The following is a 27,749-nucleotide window of genomic DNA, read 5'->3' on the forward strand; positions in this document are numbered from 1 at the left end:
TGCTTTCTTCGCCGATCAGACCCACAGATAGCCTGGCAAGCCAGACTAAGTAAATGTATTATTTAAACTTAATTAAATTACTTAACTAAATTATTCACACTTTGCAAAGCAAGAATTTGGTCTAGTTCACTAGGCTAACCCACAGAATCAGCCATGTCTCAGACACACAGCTGTGAGTACATTTATTCTTCTTGCTGACGTGTAATGACTGTTCGAATTAAATCTCCCAGAGCTTAATCTAACATTCTTGTTTTAACACTCTCATTAAAACGTCTTAAAAGATGCTCGTGCTCCAAGTTGGTATTAACTTTAAAATGAGGGGGTGATTTATGTTACTGCACAGCTGAAGTAATTCGATTTGCTTTTTTATTTCATTTGACCTCAAGGAACGGATAGCGCTAACTCAGTGGAAATGTTGAAAGTTGGTCTGCGTGTAACAGTAAGTTACTGTAAAAGTAATTTACAGTATAGTTACTGTAAAATAACGGTAAAAATGCTGGCGTCTGTAGCTGCCAGTATTCTACTGTTTTTTACATAATTTTTTTCTTAAGAGTGTGCATCAAATAAACAAAAGTTCCACTGCATCAAGTATAAAAACCCTTTCAGCTCACACTGGAGCTCTCCAGCAACTATTAAGTTTAGTTTTATTGCATTTAGAAAATCACTACAAATCACAGCAGCAGCTACAATAAGACATGTTGGCAGTCTCCATAATTCCTCTTCTGACTCCTGCTGAATCAGAGCTGGTAAAAGAATCTGCACAATGTCTCAATGGGTTTTAGTCATTCTTAGTTGTTCCCTGGAAAAGAATCAGCAGGTTCCTGATCCGGTAAAAAGGAAAAGGATCTGCAGGACGGAACAGTGTTGGTGCAGAAGGAAAATTAAAGGCGCAGAATTCACTCTTGGAAAAAGTCATTCAAGCAAGCTTAATTTAAAAAAATAGTAGTAGTAGTAGTAGTAGTAGTAGTAGTAGTAGTAGTAGTAGTAGTAGTAGTAGTAGTAGTAGTGGTAGTAATAATAATAATAATAATAATAATAATTATTATTATTATTATTATTATTATTTTGAAGATTCGACCCCGTTCTCCAGCTTCCTCCCAAGAACCACAGAAACTGATGGTTGCAGAATATGGTACAACACCTGCTTGCAACACACACACATTCAAAAGCAGGCACACAGCTCCGCTTAGCTGCTTAGGTCAAAATTTTCAGAACCAACTCCAAACCAAACTAAACCTATTACCAAAATTTTCCCACAATTTTGTTTGCAGGATATACACGTGAAACAAAAAATTACAATATGGTGCAAAGAGTAATTTATTTCAGAAGAACATATTAGATGACAAGACCATTTGAAGGCTCATGAATCTTTTGCAGGTATTTTGGATTCATTATCTTAAGAGAGGGTGACACTCTGAGCCAAGATTATTGAACCTTTTCACAATAATCTAATTGTCTGAGATTTTCCAATTAGCGTTTTTCACAAGCTGTAAGCCATCATCACAGTTATAACAAATAAAGGCTTGAAGTATCTGACTTTGATGTAAATGTTTATGTTTATGTATTTATGTATTTATTTAACATATGTTTTTCAGGAGGATAAACTGCTTGAGATGTAACATCTCCTTTTCGAGCAGGTCCTCCTACAACACAACCGATAACAAATAAGGTGGCAGAGTTAGAAAGTTATAACAGACTTAAAAAGAGAAAAGAAGGAAAGTAAATAAATAATAATAGTAGAAATAACGATATGTATAAATATATATATATATATGTATATATATATATATATATATATATATATATATATATATATATATATATACGTGAATATATGCGTATACACACACAAATATATACACATACACATGGATACATAGATACCCACACATGTATACGTACATACCTATATGCACAATTAAATTAAATAAAACTGCTGTGAGGCACTCAAAAAGAAATAAGGGCAAAATATTACAGTGTATTTAAACCTAAAGTGAAGTAATTTCCCAGTTGAATGCAAAGATTGGCAACAAAAAACAGCATTTTAGCCAGTGAATGCACAAAATCATTGTAACAAAGATTAAACAATGCAACTACAGCTCGGCTTTACATAAGCATAAACAGTGCGGGAAAATTGGCGAATTGATGAGATAGATCTTAATTCAGTGGGTAACTTATTCCTGTCCTGAGGAGCTTTAACACAAAAGGCGAGTCTACCCACCTCCTTTTTAAAACGAGGAACAACAAATGATGGAAAAGTAGTTAAACGGGTAGAATACAAGCAATTTAGTGGACGCTTTTGTCCAAAGCGACTTACAAGTGATAATTGGCATATTGCCCTTGAGGCTAACAACAACAATAACAACAACAACATTGACATCAGTGGAGAGTAGGGAACAAGGAGTGGACAGTAGAGAGGGGGGCGGGTGCAGGGAGGGTGCTAGTTAAGAAGATGCTCTCTGAAGAGCAGGGTCTTCAGGAGTTTCTTGAAAATTGAAAAGGAAGCTCCTGTTCTGGTAGTGCTTGGAAGGTCATTCCACATTTGTGGAACAATGCATGAGAAAAGTCTGGATTGTCCTGAGCGTGGTGTAGGCACTGCTAGCCGACGATCCTGTGATGACCGGAGCGGCCGGGCCGAGACGTAAGCCATTGCAAGAAGATTCAGGTAGATGGGAGCCGTACCATCTCGGACTTTGTATGCTAGTGTTAGCAATTTGAATTTGATGTGTGCTGCTAGCGGTAGCCAGTGGAGCTCAAAGAACAGAGGGGTGACGTGTGCTCTTTTTGGCTGATTGAAGACCAGACACGCCGCTGCATTCTGGACCATTGGAAGAGGTCTCACAGTACAGGCTGGAAGACCAGTTAGAAGGGCATTGCAGTAATCGAGGCGGGAGATGACAGTAGATTGCACCAGGAGCTGGGTGGCATGTTGTGTTAGGTATGGTCTGATCTTTCGTATGTTATACAGCGCAAAGCGGCATGAACGAGCAACAGAGGCAACATGATCTTTAAAGGTCAGGTGTTCATCAATCACAGCACCAAGAATTTCGAACTGCCTTTGAAGGAGCCAGAGATAGGAAGTCATTTTGAATTGAGATATTGTGCTGTATGGATGGTTTTGCTGGGATGACAAGTAGTTCAGTTTTAGAGAGGTTGAGTTGGAGATGTTGGGATTTCATCCATTTTGATATGTCAGAGAGACAGTTTGATATTCGTGCAGAGACAGTGTGGTCGTCCGGTGGAAATGACAGATAGACCTGGGTGTCGTCTGCATAGCAGTGGTAGCAGAAGCCATGTGATCGAATGATCTCACCCAGTGAGGTGGTGTATATGGCAAAGAGAAGAGGTCCTAGTACAGAGCCCTGGGGGACTCCTGTGGCAAGATGGTGCACGGTAGAGGATTGTCCAAGCCAAGATACACTGAATGATCTTCCTGTGAGGTACGATTCAAACCAGGCGTGTGCTTTATCTGTGATGCCCATGCTAGAGAGTGTGGACAAAAGGAAGACATGGTTGACAGTGTCAAATGCTGCCGATAAGTCGAGCAGGATAAGCACTGAGGATTTGCCTGTCGCTCTAGCTTCTTTTAAGGATTCCGTCACTGCTAACAGAGCAGTTTCAGTGGAGTGGCCCTTTTTGAACCCAGATTGGTAAGGGTCAAGTAGACAGTTTTGTGTGATCTGCCTGAAAGCCACCCTTTCAATGATTTTGGACAGAAAAGGGAGGAGAGAGATAGGTCGGTAGTTCTCCACATGATTTGGAGGAAGAGATGTTTTTTTTTTAGCAGCGGTTTAACCTGAGCTTGCATGAGAGAGGTGGGAAATGTACCGGATGTCAGTGAAGCGTTGATCGCATGTGTGACTGCTGCAGCTACTGTAGGAGCAATAGCTTGGAGCAGCTTAGTCGGAATGTGGTCAAGTGGGCATGTAGTAGGGCGGCTGCATGTGAGAAGCTTGGACACACAGTTCTCAGTGACAGGAGGAAAAGAGGAAAATGAAGCAGTAAGGCCTGAGATGGTTGGGCTTGGAGGAATGTGTGGTAGCGAATGTTCAGGAGTGGCCAGTTGAGTAAACTTTTTGCTTATAGCTGCCACTTTGTCAGTGAAGAATGAGGCAAAGGTGTCTGCTGATAGATTGTTGGTAGGAGGTGGAGACGGAGGGGTGAGCAGAGTTTTGAATGTTGAAAATAGTTTCTGAGAGTCAGTAGAGCTGAGAATTTTGCCAGTGTAGAAAGCTTTCTTTGCATTAGTGATGCTAGCAGAGAATTAGGACAGTAATTCCTGAAATTTCAATTGATCACCAGAATCTTTTATTTCGTTTTCTGTTCCGCAGCTCTAAGATTGGTGCGATGTAAAGAGTCTATCTTATTGTTACACAGTGAAGTGTGGTGAGGAAAAAGGAATCATCATGCTTCTTGGTTGATTAGTCAAAGAAGTCAATTTATTCTCTCTCAGTTTTCAAAATGGCACCTTATCCATGCCTCTTACAGTTCCTGAGTCTGTCAGGTTCACAGATTCTCTCTCAGCCCCCGCCACACCCAGCAGTCCACCTATATAGGGCTTTGGAGCGTGATGTCACGGGAGCAGGGCCACGCCCCTGCCGCCATGACACATGGCCAGACAAAGCATACAGCTTCAGCTATGGGTCGTACGTGTTGTGTGGTCGGTGGCAACGTTAGATCTCACGATCGTAAAGGATACAAACTGGATAATGGTCTATCTTTTCATCGTTTTCCATCCTGGCGGCAAGGTGAGGGAACCATTGTATCCGATATAACCAAACAAAGACGCCAGGCATGGATTGCAGCGGTGAGACGAGTGGATATGGAGTTCCGTGCAATCCCCAAATTTTTGTTGGTTTGCTCGTGGCATTTTCTCTCCGGTGAGTTCTAAATTAATTCATATCACTCTTAAAAGGCTTTTAGAGTTATTTTCAATGCACTGCGGTCATAGATAATTAGATAACACATGCTAATATGTGATGCTGCAGAACCACGTCATGTCGACTGAGTAGCTTTTGATTTGGCATTATTGCAGGCAAACCAGCATATGAAATGGATGTAACAAATCCAGACTGGGCACCAACACTGCACATGGGCCACGACGACATACCTGTATCGGACTCCGATCGGCACGCAAGGCGTATGCAACGGAAGCGAAAAAGAGCACAGATTGCAGGTAACCCCCCCTCCTCTCCCCTCCCCTCTAAAAACATACTAAATTGCACTTATTGTACAGTTACCCGCACAAAACTCAAAGATGAATCACACAACTGTCATTGGAATATTGGTGTGCATTAACCTTATGTCTATGCACCTTATTTTATCTTACAGGCTTGATGATCAATGAAGGTCAGACAGAAGAAGAACAACAAGATAACCATGTCGTGGAGGCAGTTGACAGCAGTTGTGTTGGACAAGTGGAGGTTGACGTACCAGCTGCAAATGTGGACAGTGGTGATGGGAGTGACAGCGTCACGGAAGTTGAAGGGCAGACGAAGGATTGTGTGTTCAATGAACAGGGCAGAGCTGAAATAAACCGGCTGTTGGAGGAGAACGGACTGCTTCGAGCACAGTTGCAAAAGACAGAGCTGAATGAAACTTTCTTAAAGGACAATACCGAAAAAGTAAGATATTACACTGGTCTACATTGTTACTCTGTCTTCATGTCCCTCTTCAGCACCGTCAAAGACTTCCTGCCAATATCAAAGAAACTGACAGGTTTCCAAACGCTCTTACTCACACTAATGCGTCTGAGACTTGATCTTCCAGTCCAGCATCTTTGTCATCTATTTGATGTGTCCCACAAAACACTGTCTTCGCCGATACATTGATGTTGTGTATGCCCGCTTAGGAGCACTGGTGCACTGGCCCGAGAGGCATTGTCTGCAGGCCACAATGCCTCCACAGTTTACTGAAACCTTTGGAAAACGAGTGGCCATCATAGTTGACTGTATTGAGATTCGAACAGAACGACCATCAAATTTAAAGGCACGTGCACAAACATACTCCCATTACAAGTGTACACACACCATAAAATACCTAATCGGGATTACACCCCATGGAGCTATTTCTTTCATTTCCAGGGGATGGGGGGGCCATGCATCAGATAAACACATCACAGAGAGATGTGGCATTCTTCAAAAGCTGTTACCAGGGGACATAGTATTGGCAGGCAGAGGCTTTGACATCTGAGATGCTGTAGGAATGATGTGTGCGGAGGTCAAGATTCCAGCTTTCACAAAAGGCTACTGTCAATTTGAGGACAGGGAGGTTGAACAAACAAGAGCAATTGCCCACCTGAGAATTCACGTTGAACGAGTAATAGGTACTTTGCGCAACAAGTACAAAATGTTACACACTACAATGCCTATCAGATAACTCTTATCATGTGAGGGTGAAGACACAACACTTCTTGATAAAATCGTTAAGGTTTGCTGTGTTTTTGTTAATATGTGCCCCAGTGTGGTTGTCAAACCAGGGCCAAATGACACTTGCTCCTGTTGAGTATTGTTACAGCTGTTTTTTTTAATGTACAGCACATTGTAAATAGTTGTACTTCGTGTAAAGTTGTTTTAATAAAAGAAGAAAGAATAGTATATTTGTTTTTTTATTATTGATCTTTTCACATGTATTTAGCAAGTGCTTTAAAAAGAACATGTAAACAATTTACATCCCACCACACAGTTGTGATCAATCTTGTAACACAACTGAAACATTACAGACTATTTAGAGCAGCACGTTGTTTCGAGAAGTATTTCCCAACAAGTTCAGGAAGACACACTTTAACAAAGAGCTCTTGTGCTTGCTTTAAGCGCGGTTTCCAGAAATCCACAGCAGGAAAGATGCGGATCACAGCAAGGTCTCTCTGTGTCCACACAACGAGATCACAGTGGTTGGCGCCCGTAACAAAGATTTGTGTTTGTACCTGACAGTAGTATGGGTGTGCCTGCTTCAACTGAAGACCATTAGCAGCTACATCCAAGCAAAAGTCTTTGTCCTGTGCAGCCAAAGCCTCCTTAATGCTGGCCGTTCGTTGTTTAAAAGGACGCTTTATCTCCAGGCACCCCTTTCCACAACAGTCACATTTGGCAGTCCGTCTGGAGATGCTCCTACTTCTGGAAAATTGGTGTTCACACAGAAACCACATAAACGCACCTGCAACTTGTGGTGGTTTGATGCTATTATCTCGGTGTAGGCCTTTCTTGCATCCTCTTCATGCTCGACACCCCACCTTGTTTGCACAGTAGAAAAGGTCTTTTCTGGGTAACACACACGATTCACAACACTATGGGCTGGAGTCCAAACTTGTAGCCAAAACAGCATGCATAGCCGAAGCTGTGATTCTCCCTGTATGCAAGCGAAACCATGCAGGTGTCATGTGCTGTGATCTAGTCTGTGCTTCAATCTCTGCTGCCTGCGCCTCTGTAACACGTGCTGCCGTAAGAAACTTGACAGTGCACCTGAAGATCTGGAAGGCCGAGGGACTCAGTGTCTCTGTTGTGTAAACACGCTAGGGATTGAGGTAATGTGGGTGAGTTTGTAGTGTAGTTGGTGTAATAGTTTTCGACTCCACACAAAGTCACTGCTTTACTGTGCTTCTGCAGCGTATCCAGTAATGGTGACAAATCCTCCAACCTTGCAATAGGAATGTGCCTTTTTTGCGATCGCCTCCTTTTGCCTCTCGATGCAGATGGTGTGTTTATGTTTTCATCAAGAACAAGTTTTTGGGCTGCTGCTGAGGAGAAGTCAATGTTATGTGCAACATCAGGCTGTATCCTGGTCATATTTCCAGGCAACACCCAATATGCAGGCTCCTCTGTTACAGTTTTGGTTCCTCTGATATGCACTGTAGCCTCGACTTTAAACAACAGAGCAGCGACATGGGTGCAGGTCTCTGCCACTCCGGCCATGCATGTGCAGTGAGCAGCCTCAACCCTCCCATTGGAGCTCACAATGACCCATGGCTGTAATGCAGTTTCATTCAGTCGTTGTGAGTGCAGGACCTTAAACACACAAAAATCACTTTTAATATTAAGTCTGTAATTAACCAAGGCTGCTATAGATGGGTTGGCTGTACATGCAAATCAAAAACTGTACCAAGGAAGTTGTTTAGAAAGTTAACATGTTCAAAGCGACTTACCTTTGTCTTAATGACAACATACTCGCAGCGTGGAGGCTTAAAGACGGACAAATCTTGCACCGTTCGTGAATTGGATGTGGGCCTCCAGGGATTTATAATTCTTAAACTGCTTCGCTGTGTATGCGCTTACTCCACAGACAAGGTATGCGAAGATATCGGGATAGGACAAAGGTGGAAGATCGTCTGGGTTACCACTCCATTTCGTTATTTCATATGGGTCCACATTACCAAAGCAAGCAATTTTTTCAAAGTACCTTCTCTTGGCGTCTGGGCACAATCGGTCGCGATACAGCCCTTTTTCTTTTGCGCTGATTTCGAGCATGATTCTATCACTCCCGATTCCAACACTCCAACACTGTGTGCTTGTTTAGCTCTCTGGCCAACTGTCATGGCGCCGCGATCCCACAATGCACTGCGGCGTGACATCAACTCCAAAGCCCTATACACACCCTTAAGACCCCGCCTCCAATTAAGATTGGCCAATCACCTCAGCCTTTCACAGGAGAAAAGCACATTAAAGTGTTTCATATAACCATCTCTGTGACGGCTACCAGCCTGGCCATTGGGATGCAGGAGCCAGGATCACCCAGCCCTGGTGATCAGCCAGACACCGCTCCTCCTCCTCCTCTCTTCCAGGCTGCTGAGGAGCACAGCTGAGCTGAATCCTGCTGACGACCCACACCTGGGATAAAAAGGCTGTGCCTTCAGCAGTCTGGGAGGCAGCAGTGCAGGGGTTCAGCTGTCCTCCAGGCCTCAGAGTTTGTTTTAAACCCCTTTGAGTTGAAGAGTTTTAACTTTTATAGTTTTAACTCTGAGTTGATGAGCTTTAAAGAGTTAAAGCTCTGAGTGATCCAGAGGGATCGTTTTAAAGGTTAACTCGGTGATGCAATTTTATTGACTTTGGTTTTAAAACACCTTCTGTTTGGTAAAACTTTTAACCTAAGTTTTAACCAGGTGTTTTATGTCAATAGATTGTTTTAGAACTTTTATCAACTTTGTGAAACACCTTCTGTTTTGGTGAAACTTTTAATAAGTTTTAACGTGGTGTTTTTAATGTTGGTAACTGCTTTTTTAATGTTAACCTTTTTGAAAGTTTTGTATATATATATATATATCTTTTGTTTTGCATTATCTTAATCATGCTCGCCATCTGTTTGCACTTGTTTTTAGAACCTTTTATAACAATTAAACCCATTTTAACTCCACTGTCGCATTTCTTATGTTGCCCCCTCCTTCACATTTTGACACCTCCTGTCGGGGAGGTAACAATCTCAACAACGAAATATACATTTAAACCACATGCAGTTTATACATTTGTTTTAGACATTTCTCTAAGTTCCTCCAATAATGGTCAAACATTTTCTATAAAAAGGCTGCATTTGAGGCGGGCTCCCCCTTTAGCTGCTTCAAGATGGCTTCCAGAGAGGACACGCCCTGAGGGTAACAAACATTTTAAGTCTGACAAAACTAACACTAATCATCATCTTAAACACTAAAGATAAAATGTATTGTTTTCTTGACACTTATATATTAGTTTCACCTTTTAGGTTGAATTACTGACAAAATAACTTTTGCACCATGTTCTAATTTTTCAAGTTGTACATGCACAGTGTGTGGTGACTGTACAAGGCAGAATTAGCCTCAAGAGCTCGGCGCCACCAACAGTTTTGGAAAAACCCCACCACAAACCATTCTTTCCTATCTGCATGCTCACAGTGATTCTTGTGCGTGCACACACATACACACACACTCATATGCACGCATGCTTACACACATACTCATTCTCATATGACCGATAGGCTTGAGACCCAGCTGTGTTCCCGGACAATAACTCCGTGACCTAAACACTTCCCAACAAGAACAGGACCAGACACTACACAGAACACCTCCTTAAATGAGATTCGCAAACAAACTTGGACACTCTGTCCACGACTCTAGGCAGCTAGTTAGCTTCCTGTTTGTCTGCTCTGCTGAGAACGTGTGATTCGTGCACAGAGGGTGTTCTGTGCAGAATGCTGAGAGAAGCTCAGAGGAGCAGGTCGATGGACGAGTTATGATCCAGTCATTTAGAAGGGGGACCAGTGCTAGCCTGACCAGCTAGCATGCTTCCTCATTTGGGTCTGGGAACTCTTCTTTTCAAATAACCCCACCCCCTGAGAATCCTAACTGAGCCAATCAGCGGTGAGCAGCGTACGTCACACACACGCCGCAACGCAGTTTCTCATAAACATGGCGTCTGAAGCAGAGTTCACTGCAGCTCTTTCCTTTGTTCTAAGTGACTTGCACATGTCTTTAAAACCACAACAAGTAGAAGCACTAAAAGCCTTTCTTCTAAAGAAAGATGTTTGCGCTTTTGCAAGACGCCATTTTTGACTACAGCAAAAACTCTAGTGTCGTGTGGTACAGTCGGCATTTCCGCCTTTTTTCTGATTGGTTTATTTTTGAGCTCATGTGCGTCTCTGCCTGTGAGTAACCAGACTAGTTCTCTGTGTAGATTTAAACAGAGGATGAGTCTGGCAGGCTAGACCAGCACTAGACTGGAAGAGGATTTTCCAGGAGGCAATAAAAAACTATTCTTTATTTATTTTTTTCTAATCATTGAATCAATTGGTTGCCATTGCTGTGTAAAGTTAACTTCAAGCAACGTGGCAAAACGTGTTTTAAAAATATCTCAGACGGTCTGTTTAATAAAATCCACAGTCAGTGATGCTGCTGTTTATAGAAATCTTTACTTTGACAGCTGAAAACTGCAGAAGCTCCAGCCTAAAAGTGACAGCACACATTCAGCCATCATTTGCACCGCAGCAGTAATCACATTCAAAACTCATCGTTATCTCTCTGCTGCACATTCGCCTTTTTACTGTCTTTTTCACCGGTGTCAGGGGAACGAACAAGACCTTGATTGGTTGCAATAACATTTACACAGTCAGAAAAACTGATATTCTAACCTGAGCTCAGCACGGCGAGTCACTTTGGACCTCTAATCGTGTAATGTTCAAAACGTATTTCAGAGCTGCAGCGTTAGTGAGGTAGAACGTCGTAGACAGGAATTGGTGACTGTAATAAAAAGGAAGACAGTCATATTCCCAGGTGGTGACACAGAGATGATGAGTTTGCACAAGTAGCAGCTATAATTATGACGTTTAGTCTGAAAATATTCAAAAATTTAACTTAAATAAGCAGAAGAATTGGTTTTATCCTCATACTTATGGACATTTCCAGTATATTTCCAGTGATTGTGTTCCGTTCTCCTCTATAAGTATCCAGCAGGGAGCGATGTCCGCGGGCCAGCGGCCTCGAGAGTTTGCTGCCTTTAGTGTCTTCAGTGGAGGAAACCCCTGAGCCCATCCCCACCACTATCAAAGGAACTATTCCAGCTTGGATCAATGGAAGCTTCCTGAGAAACGGCCCTGGGAAGTTTGAGTTTGGGGATGACAGGTGAAAGTTTCATGCTGTCTGCAAACAAATTACCACACATATAAAGGATTGCCTTCGAACACTATAGTAAAAACAATATTTCATGTTAAACTAGTTGTGTAATTATGTATTCTGATCATACTTTACTACAGATGTCTTTTTTTCAATCTGAGAAATTAAATGACCTTTTTTCAGATACAACCACTGGTTTGATGGCATGGCCCTGATGCACCGGTTCCACATCTGTCAGGGAAGCGTAACTTACTGCAGCCGCTTTCTAAGAAGTGATTCATACGTCAACAACTCAGAGAAGAACCGCATCATGATTTCAGAGTTTGGAACATCAGCCATGCCTGATCCCTGCAAGAACTTTTTGGAGCGCTTCTTGTCACGCTTTCAGTTGCCAAGTATGTATACTCTCTCTATATATATATATATATATATATATATATATATATGTGTGTGTGTGTGTGTGTGTGTGTGTGTGTGTGTGTGTGTGTGTGTGTGTGTGTGGAAAGTACACCCACCCACTAGTAGCTAGTAAATCATTCCTCAGTAGTATTCTGGTAGCATTTTGGTTTTTGGTGCTCCCTACAGGGATAAAACTGTACTGTTGTAGTAAACTATGTCTAAGCCCTAAAGAGAAGAATTTCTGTGAAGAGGATGAAGGTTAGTCACAAACATGAGGGGAAATGACAGGTTAGAACAAGTTTACAAGGCTCAAAAAAGTAAAAACATGTACTTTTACATGCTCTGACACTGGCAAAGCAGCAACTCATGACCAAATGTTGTATTTTTATCCTTAAAAAAGTGTTTGTTTTCATGTTCTTGAAGCTTTAAAATGAATTACTACTGTAAATATATGCAAAAGACAAAATAGCGTGTGTTTTATCCAGTAGTGTACTTTACAGTTGATGTCACAGAGCAAGTGCTGCTGGGTGCTAAGACCAGACAAACAAACAACATTTGCCAATAAAAAAAAATACGCACAGCGTGCTTGGCTGTTGATAAAAACAAATCAACAGAAACAAAATTTTTACTTTTATGCTCAAACAGCTACTCGTTACAGTGCTCAAGCATTGAGTCTTTTTATCTTAGTTCTATTCTATTCTATTCTATTCTATTCCTCCTAATTCAAATCAGTTGTGTTCACTTGAGTTCAGTATAATTCATTTATTTTAATGTAATTTAATTTAATTGATTTCATTTTAAATCTGGTTAATACATTTTTGTTTCAATTCAGGTGATCCATAACATGTTAGTTTACAACAAGAGTCAAGTCACTTTACGTTTAGGCTGGAGCTTCGGCAGTTTTCAAGCAGAAGGAAATTGCTTGCTTGAATTAACTAGGAAAAGATTGGCTATTTTTTTCAGTTCAAGATCCGTCTTTATTTTTGTTTTTGTTTTTAAGAAATATTAAATAATAACATATACTACAACTGAAAACAAACAAACAAACAAAAAAAATCTAAATGAACCGGAGCAGGAAGAATCCTAAACTTTAAATGAATCTAAGACAGAAGAAAAGTGTCTTAATTAGATTAAATTAAATTAAATTAAATTAAATTAAATTAAATTTAACTAAATTAAAGAGAACTATGGAAAATATCTGGACATTTTACTAATTATGAACATGTTAGATTTACACAGAAAATAGATCTATGTAAAAATTGAATCTGACACAATTATTTTAACCGCTGGTTCAACCATCTCAGGTTCAACAGAGCAGACCTTGCTATAGTGGCAGAAACCCTTGACATGATATTTTCTGAATATCAAAACTGAAAAACGTCACTGAAAAACAGATTTTCCTCGTATAATCTTTTCTATCTTTAAAAAAAAAAGGATTTATATTCCTTTCTTTTTAAAATTTCTTTTACTGAAGATGACGAGATCTTCTTGTTTTACTCTGAAGGCATGTGAGTCATATTTTTTACAGACTAATGAAAGCCGCTGTGATTTTTAGTCAGCCATAGGAGAGCACAAATCTATAAGTGTATATTGTGCAGAACTGATCAATGTGAATTATGACGTAAAACATATAGACATTAAATGGAAAGGAATGGGTTTTAAACAATTTTTCTTTTTAATGTTTGAGTGAAAGCGTTGTGTCATTGAAACTATATGTTCTTGACCGCCCCGTGTGTGAACAGAGGCTACAGATAATGCTAATGTGAACTTTGTCAAGTACAAGGGAGACTATTATGTCAGCACAGAAACCAACTACATGAGAAGAGTGGATCCGCAAAGCCTGGAGACAAAAGAGAAGGTGGGTGAAAATGGACTTTTAAACGCTGTAGTCAAATGTAAAAGAAAACACCATAAGTAATGACTGTAAAAGGTTTTTATTTTACTTTTATTACAAGGTCGACTGGAGTCAGTACATTGCTATCAACTCAGCTACAGCTCACCCACACTATGACCATGAAGGAGCTTCATACAACATGGGCAGTTCTTATGGCAGAAGTGGTAACCTTGTTTTTTATTTTATTTATTTATTTATTTTTTGTTTTTCTATATTTTCTGACTCGTTAGCATCCGGATGCTTTCTGCAGCAACACTTAACCCTGACGAGGAAGCTTTTAGCTGCAGATCTTTGATTCAGCAAACTGCTACGTTTACGAAGATGACCTAAAATGTGACCTAAAGGTGTGTTTATTTCAAAATAACCAGAAAACATTTATTGTGTTGTTTATTGACTCTGGGTATCTTTTAGTTGATTTAATTAATTCTTGTTCAAATTGGAACTTTTGTCATGTTTTCACCAGACTTAAAGGGGTGGATGTCGCATTTCATCAATACATTTGCTGTGGTCTTTAGTAGGGATGAATGCCTTGCAGGTAGTACTCAGGGCACAAAAAAGCCCTGGCTCAGCAGGGCCAAGTGTGCAACATCACAGGGGAGTTTAATAAGGTGGTGTTTGGAGTCTTATTTCCTGATATTTGGACATCTCACCCCGGATTGGATAACAGCAACATGACTCTACCACTGACTTGATATGTGGATGTTTTATCTCCACAAGTTGCTAGTGCTAACAGTTAGCTTAAACTAGCTGAAAGTCTGCTGCTGATTACCGGACGCTAAACCAACAACAGCCTTCCCCATCGTGAGTCAATGTGGGTGAGTCCATGAATGCTAATTCACAGTGGGATCTGTGAAGATTTTCAAATCCTAGAATTTCATAGTTTCAGAAGCTAATCCAGGAGATAGATGTAGGAGACTATTTTCATGTTCAGCCTGCATGAAAAACTCAGTGATCCAATTATTCTAAAAACAACATAATACCTTTTTTCAGTCAACCGCACCTTTAATGTTTAGATATTTTACATGCTTGTTAGATTTCTAGACTTTTCACAGAGGTACGTACATGAACCATCTTGTCCAATCTAGGGTTGGGCATCAAGCCGACGGAAGAGAAATCCGCGGCCGATCTCAGTGGAAAAATAAACGTGATCTGCAAAATGTGATCAAGAGCTGATCACACCAGCTGTCTGTGTGCAGCACTGAGTCCCCCCACCCGGCGCGCAGCGGCCAAATATAAACAAACGCGTCTGCTGGACTTTTACTCAGTAATGTAAACTTTAACTCCTGCAGCGAAAAGTGCGGCGTAGAGGAAACTTGTTAAAATATGTCAACACGGTGGATTTAATAGAAGCTTTAAAGAACAAACTCTGGACGGTGTGAGGTGAGTTTGTCTCACTGCAGAAATAAAAAAAACACACGAAGCGTCAGCAGTCAGACACAGCTGCTCACCAACACTAGTGTGTGTGTGCGTCAGAAGGCTGAACAATAACCTGTAGAATAATTAAAGTCATCATGCTAGAGCAGCTTTCTCTGTGGTGGACCACACCAGCTACTGCCACAATAAATAATTATAATAATAATGAATAAGATTTTTTTCCCCTTCTTGAACTATTTCTGTTGAGATTTTTAATGTTTAAAATCTGTTAGATTGTTTCTGACAGCAACTACATTTAAATATCACTTTCTGTTCTGACTGAATGCTGCTGCAGCATGGAGGTGTAGTTCTCAGTCATCCTGGACATGATCATCCTGAGAGTTTTAGCTGAAAACAGCTGGACGTTTCTGGATCTGTTGGAGACATTTAGCCTCTCATCCCAGAGGCTTCTTCCAGACTTTGGTTGTGGTCAGAAACAAACACACTGGTTGTGCACCAAGTTTTTTTCTTTTTTTCTTAAAAACATGTTTTTGTCTAAATGAAGGTGATGTTATTGTTCATAGAATTAAAATTCATGTTGAAGTTAAGATTGTTTCATATGACCTGTGGTTAGCTAGCTCATGTAACATGCCATGTCTTCAAAGAATCGGAATCGGGAATCAATAGGAACTGGAATCGAAACAAGGAATTGGAATCGTTCAAAATCAAACGATGCCCAACCCTAGTCCAAACGCACAACAGTATGACAGAAAACAGGAATTTTTGGGGTTTTGTTTCAGGTTATTTCTACAACATCATCCGCGTCCCTCCTCCGACGACAGCAACGGAGGACTCGGCAGACCTGACAGGAGCGGAAGTGATCTGCTCCATCCCTGCTGCTCAATCTAGAAAACCCTCCTATTTTCACAGCTTTGGTGAGATAAACACTTCTGTCAACATACCAGAACCTTCTTTAGGATGTGTGGGTGCATTACTTGATTAAAATCGATACATTTAGCTTCTTACCAACACTTATAATATTAATATTCTTCCTTTGAGTTTTGTCCAGTCATGCTTTTCTTGTCAGTTATGGTGACTTAGCCTTTTTCTTTTGTTGTTCTTTTCCCCATCCTGCCCGTTCCTATCGTTTCCCTCCAACAAAATGTTATATCTGAATCCTAAAAGACAATCAATGGGAACATTTTGATTTTGGTCTTTTCCTCCGCTAAAATCCAAGACTGGTTTGCAGAAAATGTTTTTTCATGCTGGTGTTTTGTTTATCCAGGTGTAATTCTGTGTTTACTTGTCTGCGGATGCCGTCTACTCTCTCAGCTCTGCTTTGCACCCAGTTATATTTGGCAGAGGAAGTTCTGCTTTTTGTGGGAGTTCTCCAAAAATCCCATCGGCAACAAAATGTCTGCTGGGGGAACTAATCCGTCTGATAAACAAACACGTGAACACAGATCTCAGTAAAGTAAACAGTATCGGAAGCTTAGTGCATAATGTAGATGCTGGGGTGGAGGAGAAAGCTGCTGCAGCTGCAGCTTTTACATGGCTGTCAGTGGAGTAAAACGTCAGGGAGTCTGGATTTAATATGATGCTAAATGATAAATGACCCGCACTTGTATAGCGCCTCTCAGAGTAAGGACTCCAAAGCGCTTTACACTACAGTCTATCATTCATCCATTCACACACACATTCACACACTGATGGTGATGAGCTACGATGTAGCCACAGCTGCCCTGGGGCGCACTGACAGATCATGCATTGGCTGATGCCCAAGAGGACAAAGAAGCCCTGCTAAATCAAACCCTGAGCCAACGCCAGTCAGATAAAACAAATAAGACTCCGATCTTTGGCTGACTCAACACAACGCTGCCTCGCTTGGTTGTTGTGCTGCACCAGTTCCCTGATCACATCTCAGACCATGTCCTGCCAGACTTTTGGGCTCAAAGAAATCTCACAAGTCAGGAATTGCCATTCAAGAATCTTCATGTGATAGCTCTCTCACTTGAATTTCAAATAAAGAAGAAGGTTTACGCCTTCAGTTTTGACTTTCATGCTTTACAGATGTTTTCACCTTGGAAATGTTTGTCAGGAAAAGTTCATTTTGAAGCAAATAAATAATAATTTGACTGATTTGACTTTGATGGATGTGGTCTGCTGCAAACAGGGTGATGATTTCAGAGAGGAAATAACACAACAATATGATAGATGGTTTTCTGACCTGTCAGATAGCCATGCAATATTTTGCTTCAGCCCATAATACCCAATGTGCATAAATGAGGAAATAGCATTAAAATGTGTCCAAACAGTCATAGGTCTTTGATTTTTATTGCATGTTTCCACCTGTGTGTTCTGCTCCTCTCCAGTCATGTCGGAGAACTACATCGTGTTTGTTGAGCAGCCAATCAAGCTGGACCTGCTGAGGTTCATGCTGTACAAGATACAAGGAAAGCCTTTTCAGAAAATCATGACCTGGGAGCCTCGATGTGACGTGATCTTCCACCTGGTGGACAAGCACACAGGCCAGGTGTGTAAAAATACCCTTTGTTCTGAAAGGCAAAATGTTCAAAAACATGTTTCACACAAAAAGCCTCGTCAAAGTCAGAGTTTTCCTAAATTTTACAGTTCAAAACTGGTAAAATTAAAATAAAAAGAATCAAAACAAACTTTAGAGGAAAAATAAGAAAAACAACATTTTCTGGAATGCAGTCGCTGTTTTTGCTTCATGTGGGGTTTTTGGAACTTCTGTAAATGAAAAATAAACAAATGCAAACACAGTCTCCTACCTTTTCCTTCCTCGGACAGCGTTGATTACATCAGCTTGGGTGCCCAAACATTTGCATGCTCTGTGCAATAAGCAGAAAACACAAACTCACAGCTGGTAAGAAAAAGCCATAACCAAATAGGAAAGCTACGGATTAATCTCTGCATGCACGATTACCCCTTTTCCTTATTTATTTTGACAAAGTCACTCAGACGGCGTAGCCTTCCCTCAGACATCGTTACTCGTGATTTCTTCATCTCATTACACAGCACACTCATTAAGCTCACAAACGTTAAGGTGTAGCACGATGTGAGTTGTTTCAGAGGGAGCTTGTGTCTAAATCTTTATCCAGAACACGCAGGAGTCTGTTTTCCTCCTGTTTGATGATTCTTGATCCAACAGGAGAGTGAGGTGAAGTATCGAGCAGCACCCATGTTCACTCTGCATCAGATCAACGCCTTTGAGGACAACGGCTTCTTGGTGATGGACATGTGCTGTGGAGACGACGGGGAGATCATTGGGGACTTCACCTTGGAGAACCTGCGGAGAGAATCTGTACAGGAAATGGATGAGGTTGATGCTTTGATTTCATCTTCTGCTCTGTGTGCCACTCAGATTGTTGTGGCGTCTCATAAAATTATAACACAGATGTTTTCTGTGTAATCCTAATTCTGCTACTTGCATTCTCATTCACCCAAAAAACCTTGAGTTTAAATCAACAAGATATTTTTTTTGTTTGTCATTTTCTTCAAACTTGTATTTTTCTTTTTTCTTTTTATTTATTTATTTATTTTTTTCAATTACATCAAACATTCTTTGCCTCTTTTCACCTGTCAGCATTTGATGCGCTGAGATGGTGAAATGTTTGATTTAAAATGCGAGGAATGAATTGGTTTAATCAAAAGACAAACTTCAATCAGAACAAAGACATTTTTTGTGTCTGTGCTTGTTTGGGTTTGATTATTGCTGTCTAGATTGAATATGTATTCAAAACCACACATGTTGCATTTTTTTGGTTTGTCTAATTTCTTTTGGCAGTTTTACAACTCATTGTGCAGAAACCTCCCAAGGAGATACGTCCTGCCTCTGAATGTGGACGAGCAAACTCCACTGGACCAAAACCTCGTCACGCTGAGTTACTGCAAAGCCACGGCAACGAAGACAAAACCAGGGGAGGTAGGATTAGATGCCGACTGCAGCGTTGCAAGGTCGCTGCATTTCCAGAGTAATGTGTTTTAATGTAAGGAATCAGACTTATAATCATGATAAATACCGCCAATTCCCTCCCGCACATTTTGTGCAATTACCCGGCATAATGAGATAAGTTACTTTCTGCAAGACAGTAATTTCATGACTTATTGCAGACAAAAATGATGTCTACCATGTGTGACAGATTATAGGCTACAAAAAGGTATATGTTCAAGAGACCAGTGTATACTGTTAAAAAGGAGCCATGCAAAATTTTATAATTTTGACAGCTTTGATGTCATGGTTGTTATTGCATAGGGGGGCAGCACCGTACCACAAAGCTGATAGAAACCTACAGTGAACTGTTTTATGCCGACTCTTCCGACGAAAATGGAGTCTGAGCGGGAAGAGTTACAGCTAGAAATTAAAGGTGCTTTGTACCAACTTAACATGCAACAACTGCTAAAAATATGCAATGATCTACAAATACTAGGACTGAAAAAAGAACAATTGGCAGAGAAAACTCGAGGCCAGCTAATCACGCTCATCATAAGTCAAGTGGAAAAAGCAGAGCTGGCTGAGTTGGAAGATGAGGAACTTTCCTATTTGCTCTGTAAAAATGACTTAATTGAAGGTACCAAGACAGAGCCAGACCTGGCAGGTGAAGGAGATAAAGAGAGAGAGTGCGCAGGAAGAAGTAAAAACACTTCAGACCACACTTCAAGCTAAAGAGGAAGCTATACATCAGCTTTTCGGTGGGAAATTGACCTTACAGAGCACACCAATGCAAAATCGGGCTGCTGCACCATCAGATAATTTCATGTGATGCAAAGATTTTAAAATATCAGGCCAAATAGGGGAACCTGGACAGAAGGACAGACTCACATTTTCCATTTTGGTCAGACAAATTGAAAATGGACTAAATAAAGGCTACCCTGAAGAGGAAATAATTGATGCGGTGGTACGTACCATCACACCAGGGCTTCAGCTAAGAAGTTACCTCGAAGGCAAGCTTGATTTAACCCTCTCCGCCCTGCGGAAGATCCTTGGGTCTCATTACCAAGAGAGAGGAGCCACTGAACTATATAAGCAGCTTTCATCAGAAGTTCAGAATGGCAAGGAAACCCCACAAAACTTCCTCTTGAGAGCTATGGACCTTCGTCAAAAGATACTCTTTGCATCACAAGAAGCTGATTCGAGTCTCAAATATGATCCTGCCTTGGTTCAAAGTTTATTTATGCACACCATCCTGACAGGCCTGCAGAGTGATAATGTGAAGAGTGACATGCAGCCCCACCTCCTCCAGACCACTACCTCAGATGAAGTTTTGTTGGAGAAAGTGAATATAGCATGTGCAAATGAAAAGGAATGACAATATAAGAGGAAACCTACTGTTTTTCCATGAGTGAACATAGTGTATGCTGTGCACCGCAGTGACATCATAGCTCAAGAAAGCGGAGAAAAAGGCTGTCCAAAAGCAAAGCGCAACTACTCTGTCTCCTGATTTGCTGTCAGAGATTAAAGAGATGTGATCCGAGATGGTGCTCTTAAAAGACCTGTGAGCTGAGGTGTCACAAATCAGAGACGCAATGCAGAAGTCCACGACGTAACCCACCAGCGGAGGGCCTGGGAACCACTCCTCGACACCCACCTTTGCGCCTCATCCGTCATTTCAACCAGACTCATCCGTTCAACACTTTCACCCCCAAACAGCTTTCAGGCTCCATACTACCCAGCACTCAGCCCTGCACCAATGGGAGGCACTGCCCCGTTCCAACAGCCTTTCGCCCCTCAACGTTACCACGTGCCTCGCCCCCAAACCAGGTGTTATGCTTGCATCCAAGCGGGTGAAGAATTTCGTCCACACTGTTTTAGATGTGGCAGCAGTGAGCATTTTCAGGCAGGCTGTAAAGCCCAGAGGGCAGTGAAACCAACTTGAGATAAGCCTTCAAACTAGAAGGGGTCCAAAGGGACATGGGGTGACCAGTGGCTCTGATAGGTCCCAGTGTTGTGATAATTGTACCTTAGAAAGCACAAATCAGAACTTAAAATGTTGCTCTGCAAGCAAGAGTACCTTTTACTGTTCCAGATGATTCCAAGAGGAGCACTGGGCCGTACACAAACTTAAATGTAAACCCTACACCTTTGGTAGAGTTCATCACAGGAGTAAGGGATCTCGCAAAAATCAGTCAGAGCCATACAGGGTAAAGAAAATAAAATACCATCTGTCAAACAGATAGTTGGGAGAAAGTGTCTCATTAAATGCATTTTAGGTAACAAAAGGGTTGATGCACTTTGGGACTCAGGTTCACAGGTTTGTGCTACAGATGAGTTACGGAAAGACACGAACTGACCTGATGTACCAGTGAGAGATGTAAGCAAACTTATCAGCTCAAACGAACACCTTCAGATCGAAGCAGCCCATTGGCTGGGGCCGGCCCACCATAGTACTGAGATGCCATATATGGGTTGGGTTGAGATACCATTCAAACTTCTAGCTAATGACTCTGAATTATTGAGACCTGTTTTAGTGCAACCAGCAGCAGTGCCCAATAATAGGGTTTAATGTCATCAAGCACTTGGTTTCAGAAAATACAAAAGATGGGAATTACTCAGGGGAAAAAGATAAACTTTTGAGTGCAGTGCAGACTAAAGCATTTGAAGACAACATTGCTTTGATTTTTGAGCCTTGTGAAAACCCTCAGTGGCCAGATGGCCTAGAGTTTTGTGAGACAATCAGTGCGTTTACATGCAGTCAGTAACCCTTTTAAAACCCAAATATTCACAATAACCCGGTTCCGCAGGTCCTTGTAAACACCGCCAAAAACCCGGATATGCTCATGACCGGGTTTTTAAAAACCCGGTTACTACACCTGGGGTAACCCTTTTCTAACCCGAATGTTTGGTCGTGTAAACGCATATCGGGATATCCCCATCAAAGCGTGTGTTCTGCGCATGCTCTGTTCGCAAGGAATCTTGGTCTTTTGAGTAGCGAGACGTCTTGTATGCGCCAGAACACCTGAAGTAAACAACAAGTTGGGAGCAACATGGCGAGTCGCGGCACAGCACCACACTTTTGGAGTGACGAAGAAACTAAAGCACAAACAAATGCGGTCGCTATCTCTTCCGAACTGGGAAACATGTTGTTTTCACGGATACCGGAACAAGAAGAACCGGAAATGAGGCATATTGCGTCTGGACGTAGTCCATACGTCCTGACGCTACCCCAGCGTCCGCATTTAAATCGGGTTATGCAAGTTAGGGGTAACTCTTTCTATTTATGCTTGTAAACGGGTTATTCTGATCAACTCAGAAACCCGAATACCGACCTTAACCCGATCATAACCCGGATATTGGCTGCATGTAAACATAGTCATTAGTCTCAGTGAAGGGGGGTCCACCCCTAAGACCTTTCTTAGTGCACAAAACCCTACCGGCCACGACATCACATTGCCAGGGCGAACCCATGTGGGAACTGTGCAAACAGTGGGGTCGGTCTACCCTGCTGACATCTTCAAAAGAGACATCCGGTTTAATGCAGTAAATAAGATATCGGTTCAGAAGACTACAGAATGCACCACCAGTGAACAATGGGACCCCAAGGACCAAGGTGGTGAGTTTGAGAATCAGCTTTTTGCGCAACTGCAGAAATACTGCAGGGTTACAGGATCAAGAAGCAGCCCTTCTCACCCACAGGGAAACGGGCAAGTTGAGCGATTTAACCAGACTTTGATTCACATGTTGAAAATGCTCACTGAGAAACAGACGGGTAACTGGAAAGACTCCCTGAATAAACTGGTTTGTGCATATAACGCTACGAAGAGTGGAGTGGCAGGGTTTTCTCTCTTTTACTTGCTTTATGGATGGTCACCGCGGTTACCAGTGGACATGTTGTTCAGTTTATCTCCAAATACAGACCAGGGTCATATTGACCATCAAAGCTACATGCAAAGGTGGAGGCAGGGTATGAAAGAGGCTTATGAGATCACTCAGGAGAATGTGGCTAAAGCTGCTGTTCAGAGTAAGTATCTGTATGACAGGAAGGTGAGGTATTCTGCCCTGTTGCCTGGTGATCGCATTTTAGTTAGGAACTTGACTCCACGTGGGGGAACAGGCAAACTGAGAAATCATTGGGAGGATGTTATTCATACCGTTGTCCGTCAAGTGAGTAAAGACAATCCTATCGAAGAACTGAAACCTGAGAAGGGAAAAGGCAGGTCTAGAACTTTGCATCGAAATCTCTTACTGCCATGTGACTATTTGCCATTGGAAACTCCCTTGCAGTCTCGGCCAAAGCAAACAATCTTTGCCAGGTCATCTGAGACACCAGAGGCCAACTCCGACAACGACAATGAGTATTTTCCGGTTCCTTGTCCGCGTTCAAACTCTGATTCCCCACAGCCAGCTGAGACCTCGGGCCGGCCCACCAGGAATACAGTGGGCCTGTGGATGAGCTGAGGAGGGCAGAACCTGGAGCTACAGAAGCTGACCAACCATCCGAAGATGACATGGTCAGGTTAAGGAACCATTCGAAGATGACATTGGTCAGGTTGAGGTTCAGCGTCTTGAGGTTCCTTCTTCTCACTCGCCTTTTTCATCTTCTTTCGATGAACCTGCCCAAGGAGTGACTCAAAGACCCAAGCGTGACTGTAGAAAACCTAAAGTATTCACTTCTGATACATTGGGTACACCAATTTGTTATTACATACAGTCTGTGTTATTACCCGGAACAGAGCATGCTGTGGGTTTACAGTATACATCCACACATCCATATGTTTAAGGCCTCACATGTTTTGGTTGGGCTGTGATGGTACGGTACTTTTTTTTAATTTATTTTTTTCTTCTTGTTTTTTACGTGATAAGTGTGATGTGTTTGTTCTCCATAGGGTCATGGACTGTTGGGACAATACATGTCTGCAGTCCAGTCTGTGACTGTATTCGGTATTCGGTTGGAATGCCACAAGAGTTTTGTTGTGTGGTTCATGTCCTGATGTTGGGGACAACGTCTATTTTGAGGGGGAGTATTGTGACAGATTATAGGCTACAAAAAGGTATAGGTTCAAGAGACCAGTTTATACTGTTAAAAAGGAGCCATACAAAATTTTATATTTATTGTTGTCATGGTTGTTATTGCATAGAATAGAGAAATACAGTACTAAAATATAAATACATGTTATTTTTGCAGTTTATCTCACAGAGCACTGGGCGCTCGATGATTGTGTGATCGATTACTTTTGGCTGAACAAAAAGCTGTATTTTGTGCCTGCGCAGAGAAGTTTCTGGGTTCTTTTGAATATAACAAAATGGAGCATAGACGAGTGCTGTCTCAGTTTCTTAGTTTAGCTCAAAAGCAACCACTTACCTCTCTCAATTTACTGGGACAGAGGATACAACACATGCATCGAACTATTGTAATTTAAAAGCTTCTGTGAGGCCCACACACTCTTTCAGTCCGCCGTTTTCTTATGGCACAATAAAGCTGGATCACTGAGAGACAAGACGATGTTTTAGTTGCTATGACTACCTGAGTAGACTTTCGTCAGTATTAATTCTTATTTGCAGTTATGTTATGCACAGCTGAAAGTCAGCTGTGGACATTGAAAGTATCCATTTGTTGAAAAAGGTGGCAGTTAGTTAAACAGAAATGTTTTATGTGTTAGTTTTTTCACTGGCAAATGTCTCAATATGGATTTTTGTTTGACTTTAGAGTAGGAATGCTCCAATTCAATCACTTGATTGGAAATCGGCCCCAATCAAGTCATTTACATGGATTGGGATCGGGAGAAAAATATCAGATTTAACCTCTGAAAACAACAAACATGACTTTTTTATTTCATCCTGAGATAGAGATTTTCAAATGGTATAACAACAGCTTAGTTTTAATTTCAGCAAGTTTCTCTGCAACAGTATTTTTTGTTTTTTCATACTAAACACAATAACATCACACAATTTACGGAGGGCAGGGGTTCAGACACCAAGGTGCAGCTGTTTGCAACGTGTCTCCTTAGGAGAGCTAAAATGTCTTCAGCTTGGTGGTGTTTGAAACTGGACAGTGAAGGCAGAGCAACAGACACTTGTATTGAGTGCCTACTGGACATTCAGCATTCTAGGAAGGACACGGATCCATGATTCGCTGCCTTCAAACAGACTACTCTTGCTTTTGGTTTATCCCGTCGGGCATCAACAAAGCAAATCACTGGTCTCTATTAATTCCCAGATTGCCTTTAACAGTTTCAGTTCACAGTGAACTCAGACAAAAACGTAGAACGAGCCAGCAAAGGAAAGTTAGTCTGCCAAGACGCTGTGTGGATGCCCCGTCACAGGAACGTACATCGCTAAATACAGCTGCAGGGAGTAAACAGCTTGAATTAATAGCAACACTGCTACTTTTAAATATGTTCACATTATAAACATGTGTTATATTCAGTCTACTTCCAAAACAAGTGAAAGTAAAACTTAAAGGACAACTTGGATGTGTTTTCTTCTTATTTTAATGTACTTCTAAAATTATTTCTTTTCTACCTATTTTAATTCTTTCCTGAGAAGTATCGGATCATCAATCTAATGACTGGGAATCGGATCGGGAGCAAAAAGACATTATTGGAACATCTCTACTTTAGAGTTTGAGAAGCCCTTTCAGCATCTTCACGTACACTTGGCCTTTGTTTGCATTAAATTCGGCTCCAACAGGTTTATGTGACTCTGCTCCAACAGGTTTATGTGACCCACGAGGAGCTTCACGGTGATGAGCTGCTGCAGTACGGTGGCCTCGAGTTTCCTCAGATCAATTACAACAAGCACAACGGTAAACCTTACCGTTACTTTTATGCGTGTGGATTTGGACACGTATTCGCCGACTCCCTTCTCAAGATGGATGTCCGTACCAAAGAGCTAAAGGTATTTCTTTAATCCCTTACATAGAGGTCATTGTAAACTGGATCTGGTGTTACCACATCAAAGATCTTTTTTGCATCACACCAGTTGGTTTTCCTGACATGAAAGTGGAGTCTTCGTCTGTGTAATCTTCCCTGTCTAGGTGTGGCGTTATCCCGGCTTGTACCCGTCTGAGCCTGTCTTTGTTGCTTCGCCCAAAGCTGCTGAGGAAGATGATGGAGTGGTGTTGTCAGTCATCATCACACCTAGAAAGGTAGTTTAAAAATAAGCAGAACTCATCATAATGTTTACAAAGAAAAATAAACACATGGCAAAGAATTTATCTGCATCTAGAACATTCATTTTTAAACTGATGATAGAGAAGACAAATGCTCTGCTGGTTAAGCTTTTATTAGTGAACAACTTTTCTTTTTTTTTTAACTCTTCTGTTTCCAGGAGAAAAGTACTTTCCTGCTTGTTCTGGATGCCAAGACCTTCACAGAGCTGGGAAGAGCCGAAGTCCCTGTCAATATCCCGTGTGGGACCCACGGCGTGTTTAACGAGATGGGCTAGATGCGCCACTTTTCGCAACTTCATAGCAATTTTCTGAAACAGATCCAGCAGCCATCCACTTTCTCCAGAGGATAGAAAATCTCTCTTGATATCAATGCACTCCGGTGCTGGGGAAAACCTGAGGATGGGATGTAAGAGCTGAGGAAAACTGCAGAATCATTTTGTTTGAAAGGAACTGATGCATTTCATCACTGCTGGCTGCAGAAACTAACACGTTTTTAGAAAATGGGCTGATCATCTTGCTGATTGTATGTTTTTTTTTTAGATAAGAACCACATATGAAAATAAACGTTTCACCATTTCTTCTGTGTTTTTGCATCATCACACCATTGGAAATGCTATACTCCCTGAGAGCACCCAATAGCACTTAAGAAACATAAAAACGCATCAGAGGAAATTCAATTTCTGTCCAAGTAATGTGATAAAAATGAACAACGTCTGAAATGGCTGCAAAACAAATGGATCTAACTGGTCAATAGCTTTCAGAGGTTCTTAGGGGAGGTCATGCCGTGATTTCATGTTGGATCAAAACAACCCAAAACAAAGTTGTCTGGCAAAAGTATCATATGTGCACATTTTAAATGTTTTTTTAGTTGTTGTAATAAATTGGTAGCCAATGGAAACCTGATGCATTAGTTCTGTACTCTAAAATGGGGCACATAATATGGTAAGATATTCAAAAATTAGCAGCTACATTTTACCACATTTAACTTCTAATAATGTTAAAAGTAAATATTGAGAATCAAATGATATTAACTTAAAAGTGTGGAGCACTCGTTTAATCAATACATTTTCAGCGGCCTCTTGTAGGAATGATTGCCTTGTAACTCGTACTCCGTGTGTGTGTGGGGGGGGGGGGGTGGTGGGGTTGGGGGGTGGTGGGGGGGTGAGGGGGTCAGGGGCACACCGGTGCACCATTTCCCAACACATTGTAACGCTGCATTGGGATGCAACGGTAGCAGACATCCCATCACTTCAGTTTTACGCTGCATTGGGATCTGCAGTCAAATAAGGGAAAAGCCCCTTTTTGCACATAAGTAACGAAAAAGGGCACTTTTGGCGTTAGGGGTCTGACGAGGAGGGTGGCTGACCAAGCGTTTGTTTTTGACGCGCTGGGAGTGAGAATGTGT

General features: G+C 41.5%; 1 protein-coding gene and 1 pseudogene across 1 annotated transcript; both read left to right on the top strand.

Annotated features, from left to right (window-relative positions):
- On the top strand, positions 1–26,921 carry bco2l (beta-carotene 15, 15-dioxygenase 2, like). Its single transcript, XM_015972391.3, has 12 exons — positions 1–172; positions 11,401–11,578; positions 11,753–11,964; positions 13,711–13,826; positions 13,924–14,026; positions 16,016–16,150; positions 17,588–17,748; positions 18,388–18,558; positions 19,024–19,161; positions 25,888–26,070; positions 26,210–26,320; positions 26,503–26,921. Exons 1-12 carry the CDS (start codon positions 154–156, stop codon positions 26,617–26,619), a joined length of 1,644 nt encoding a protein of 547 aa, XP_015827877.3. The 5' UTR covers positions 1–153; the 3' UTR covers positions 26,620–26,921.
- Positions 4,756–6,596, top strand: LOC107393788 (uncharacterized; annotated as a pseudogene).
- Positions 26,922–27,749: the final 828 nt, after the last annotated feature.

This window comes from Nothobranchius furzeri, chromosome 17 (assembly GCF_043380555.1).
Source record: "Nothobranchius furzeri strain GRZ-AD chromosome 17, NfurGRZ-RIMD1, whole genome shotgun sequence".
NCBI lineage: Eukaryota > Metazoa > Chordata > Actinopteri > Cyprinodontiformes > Nothobranchiidae > Nothobranchius > Nothobranchius furzeri.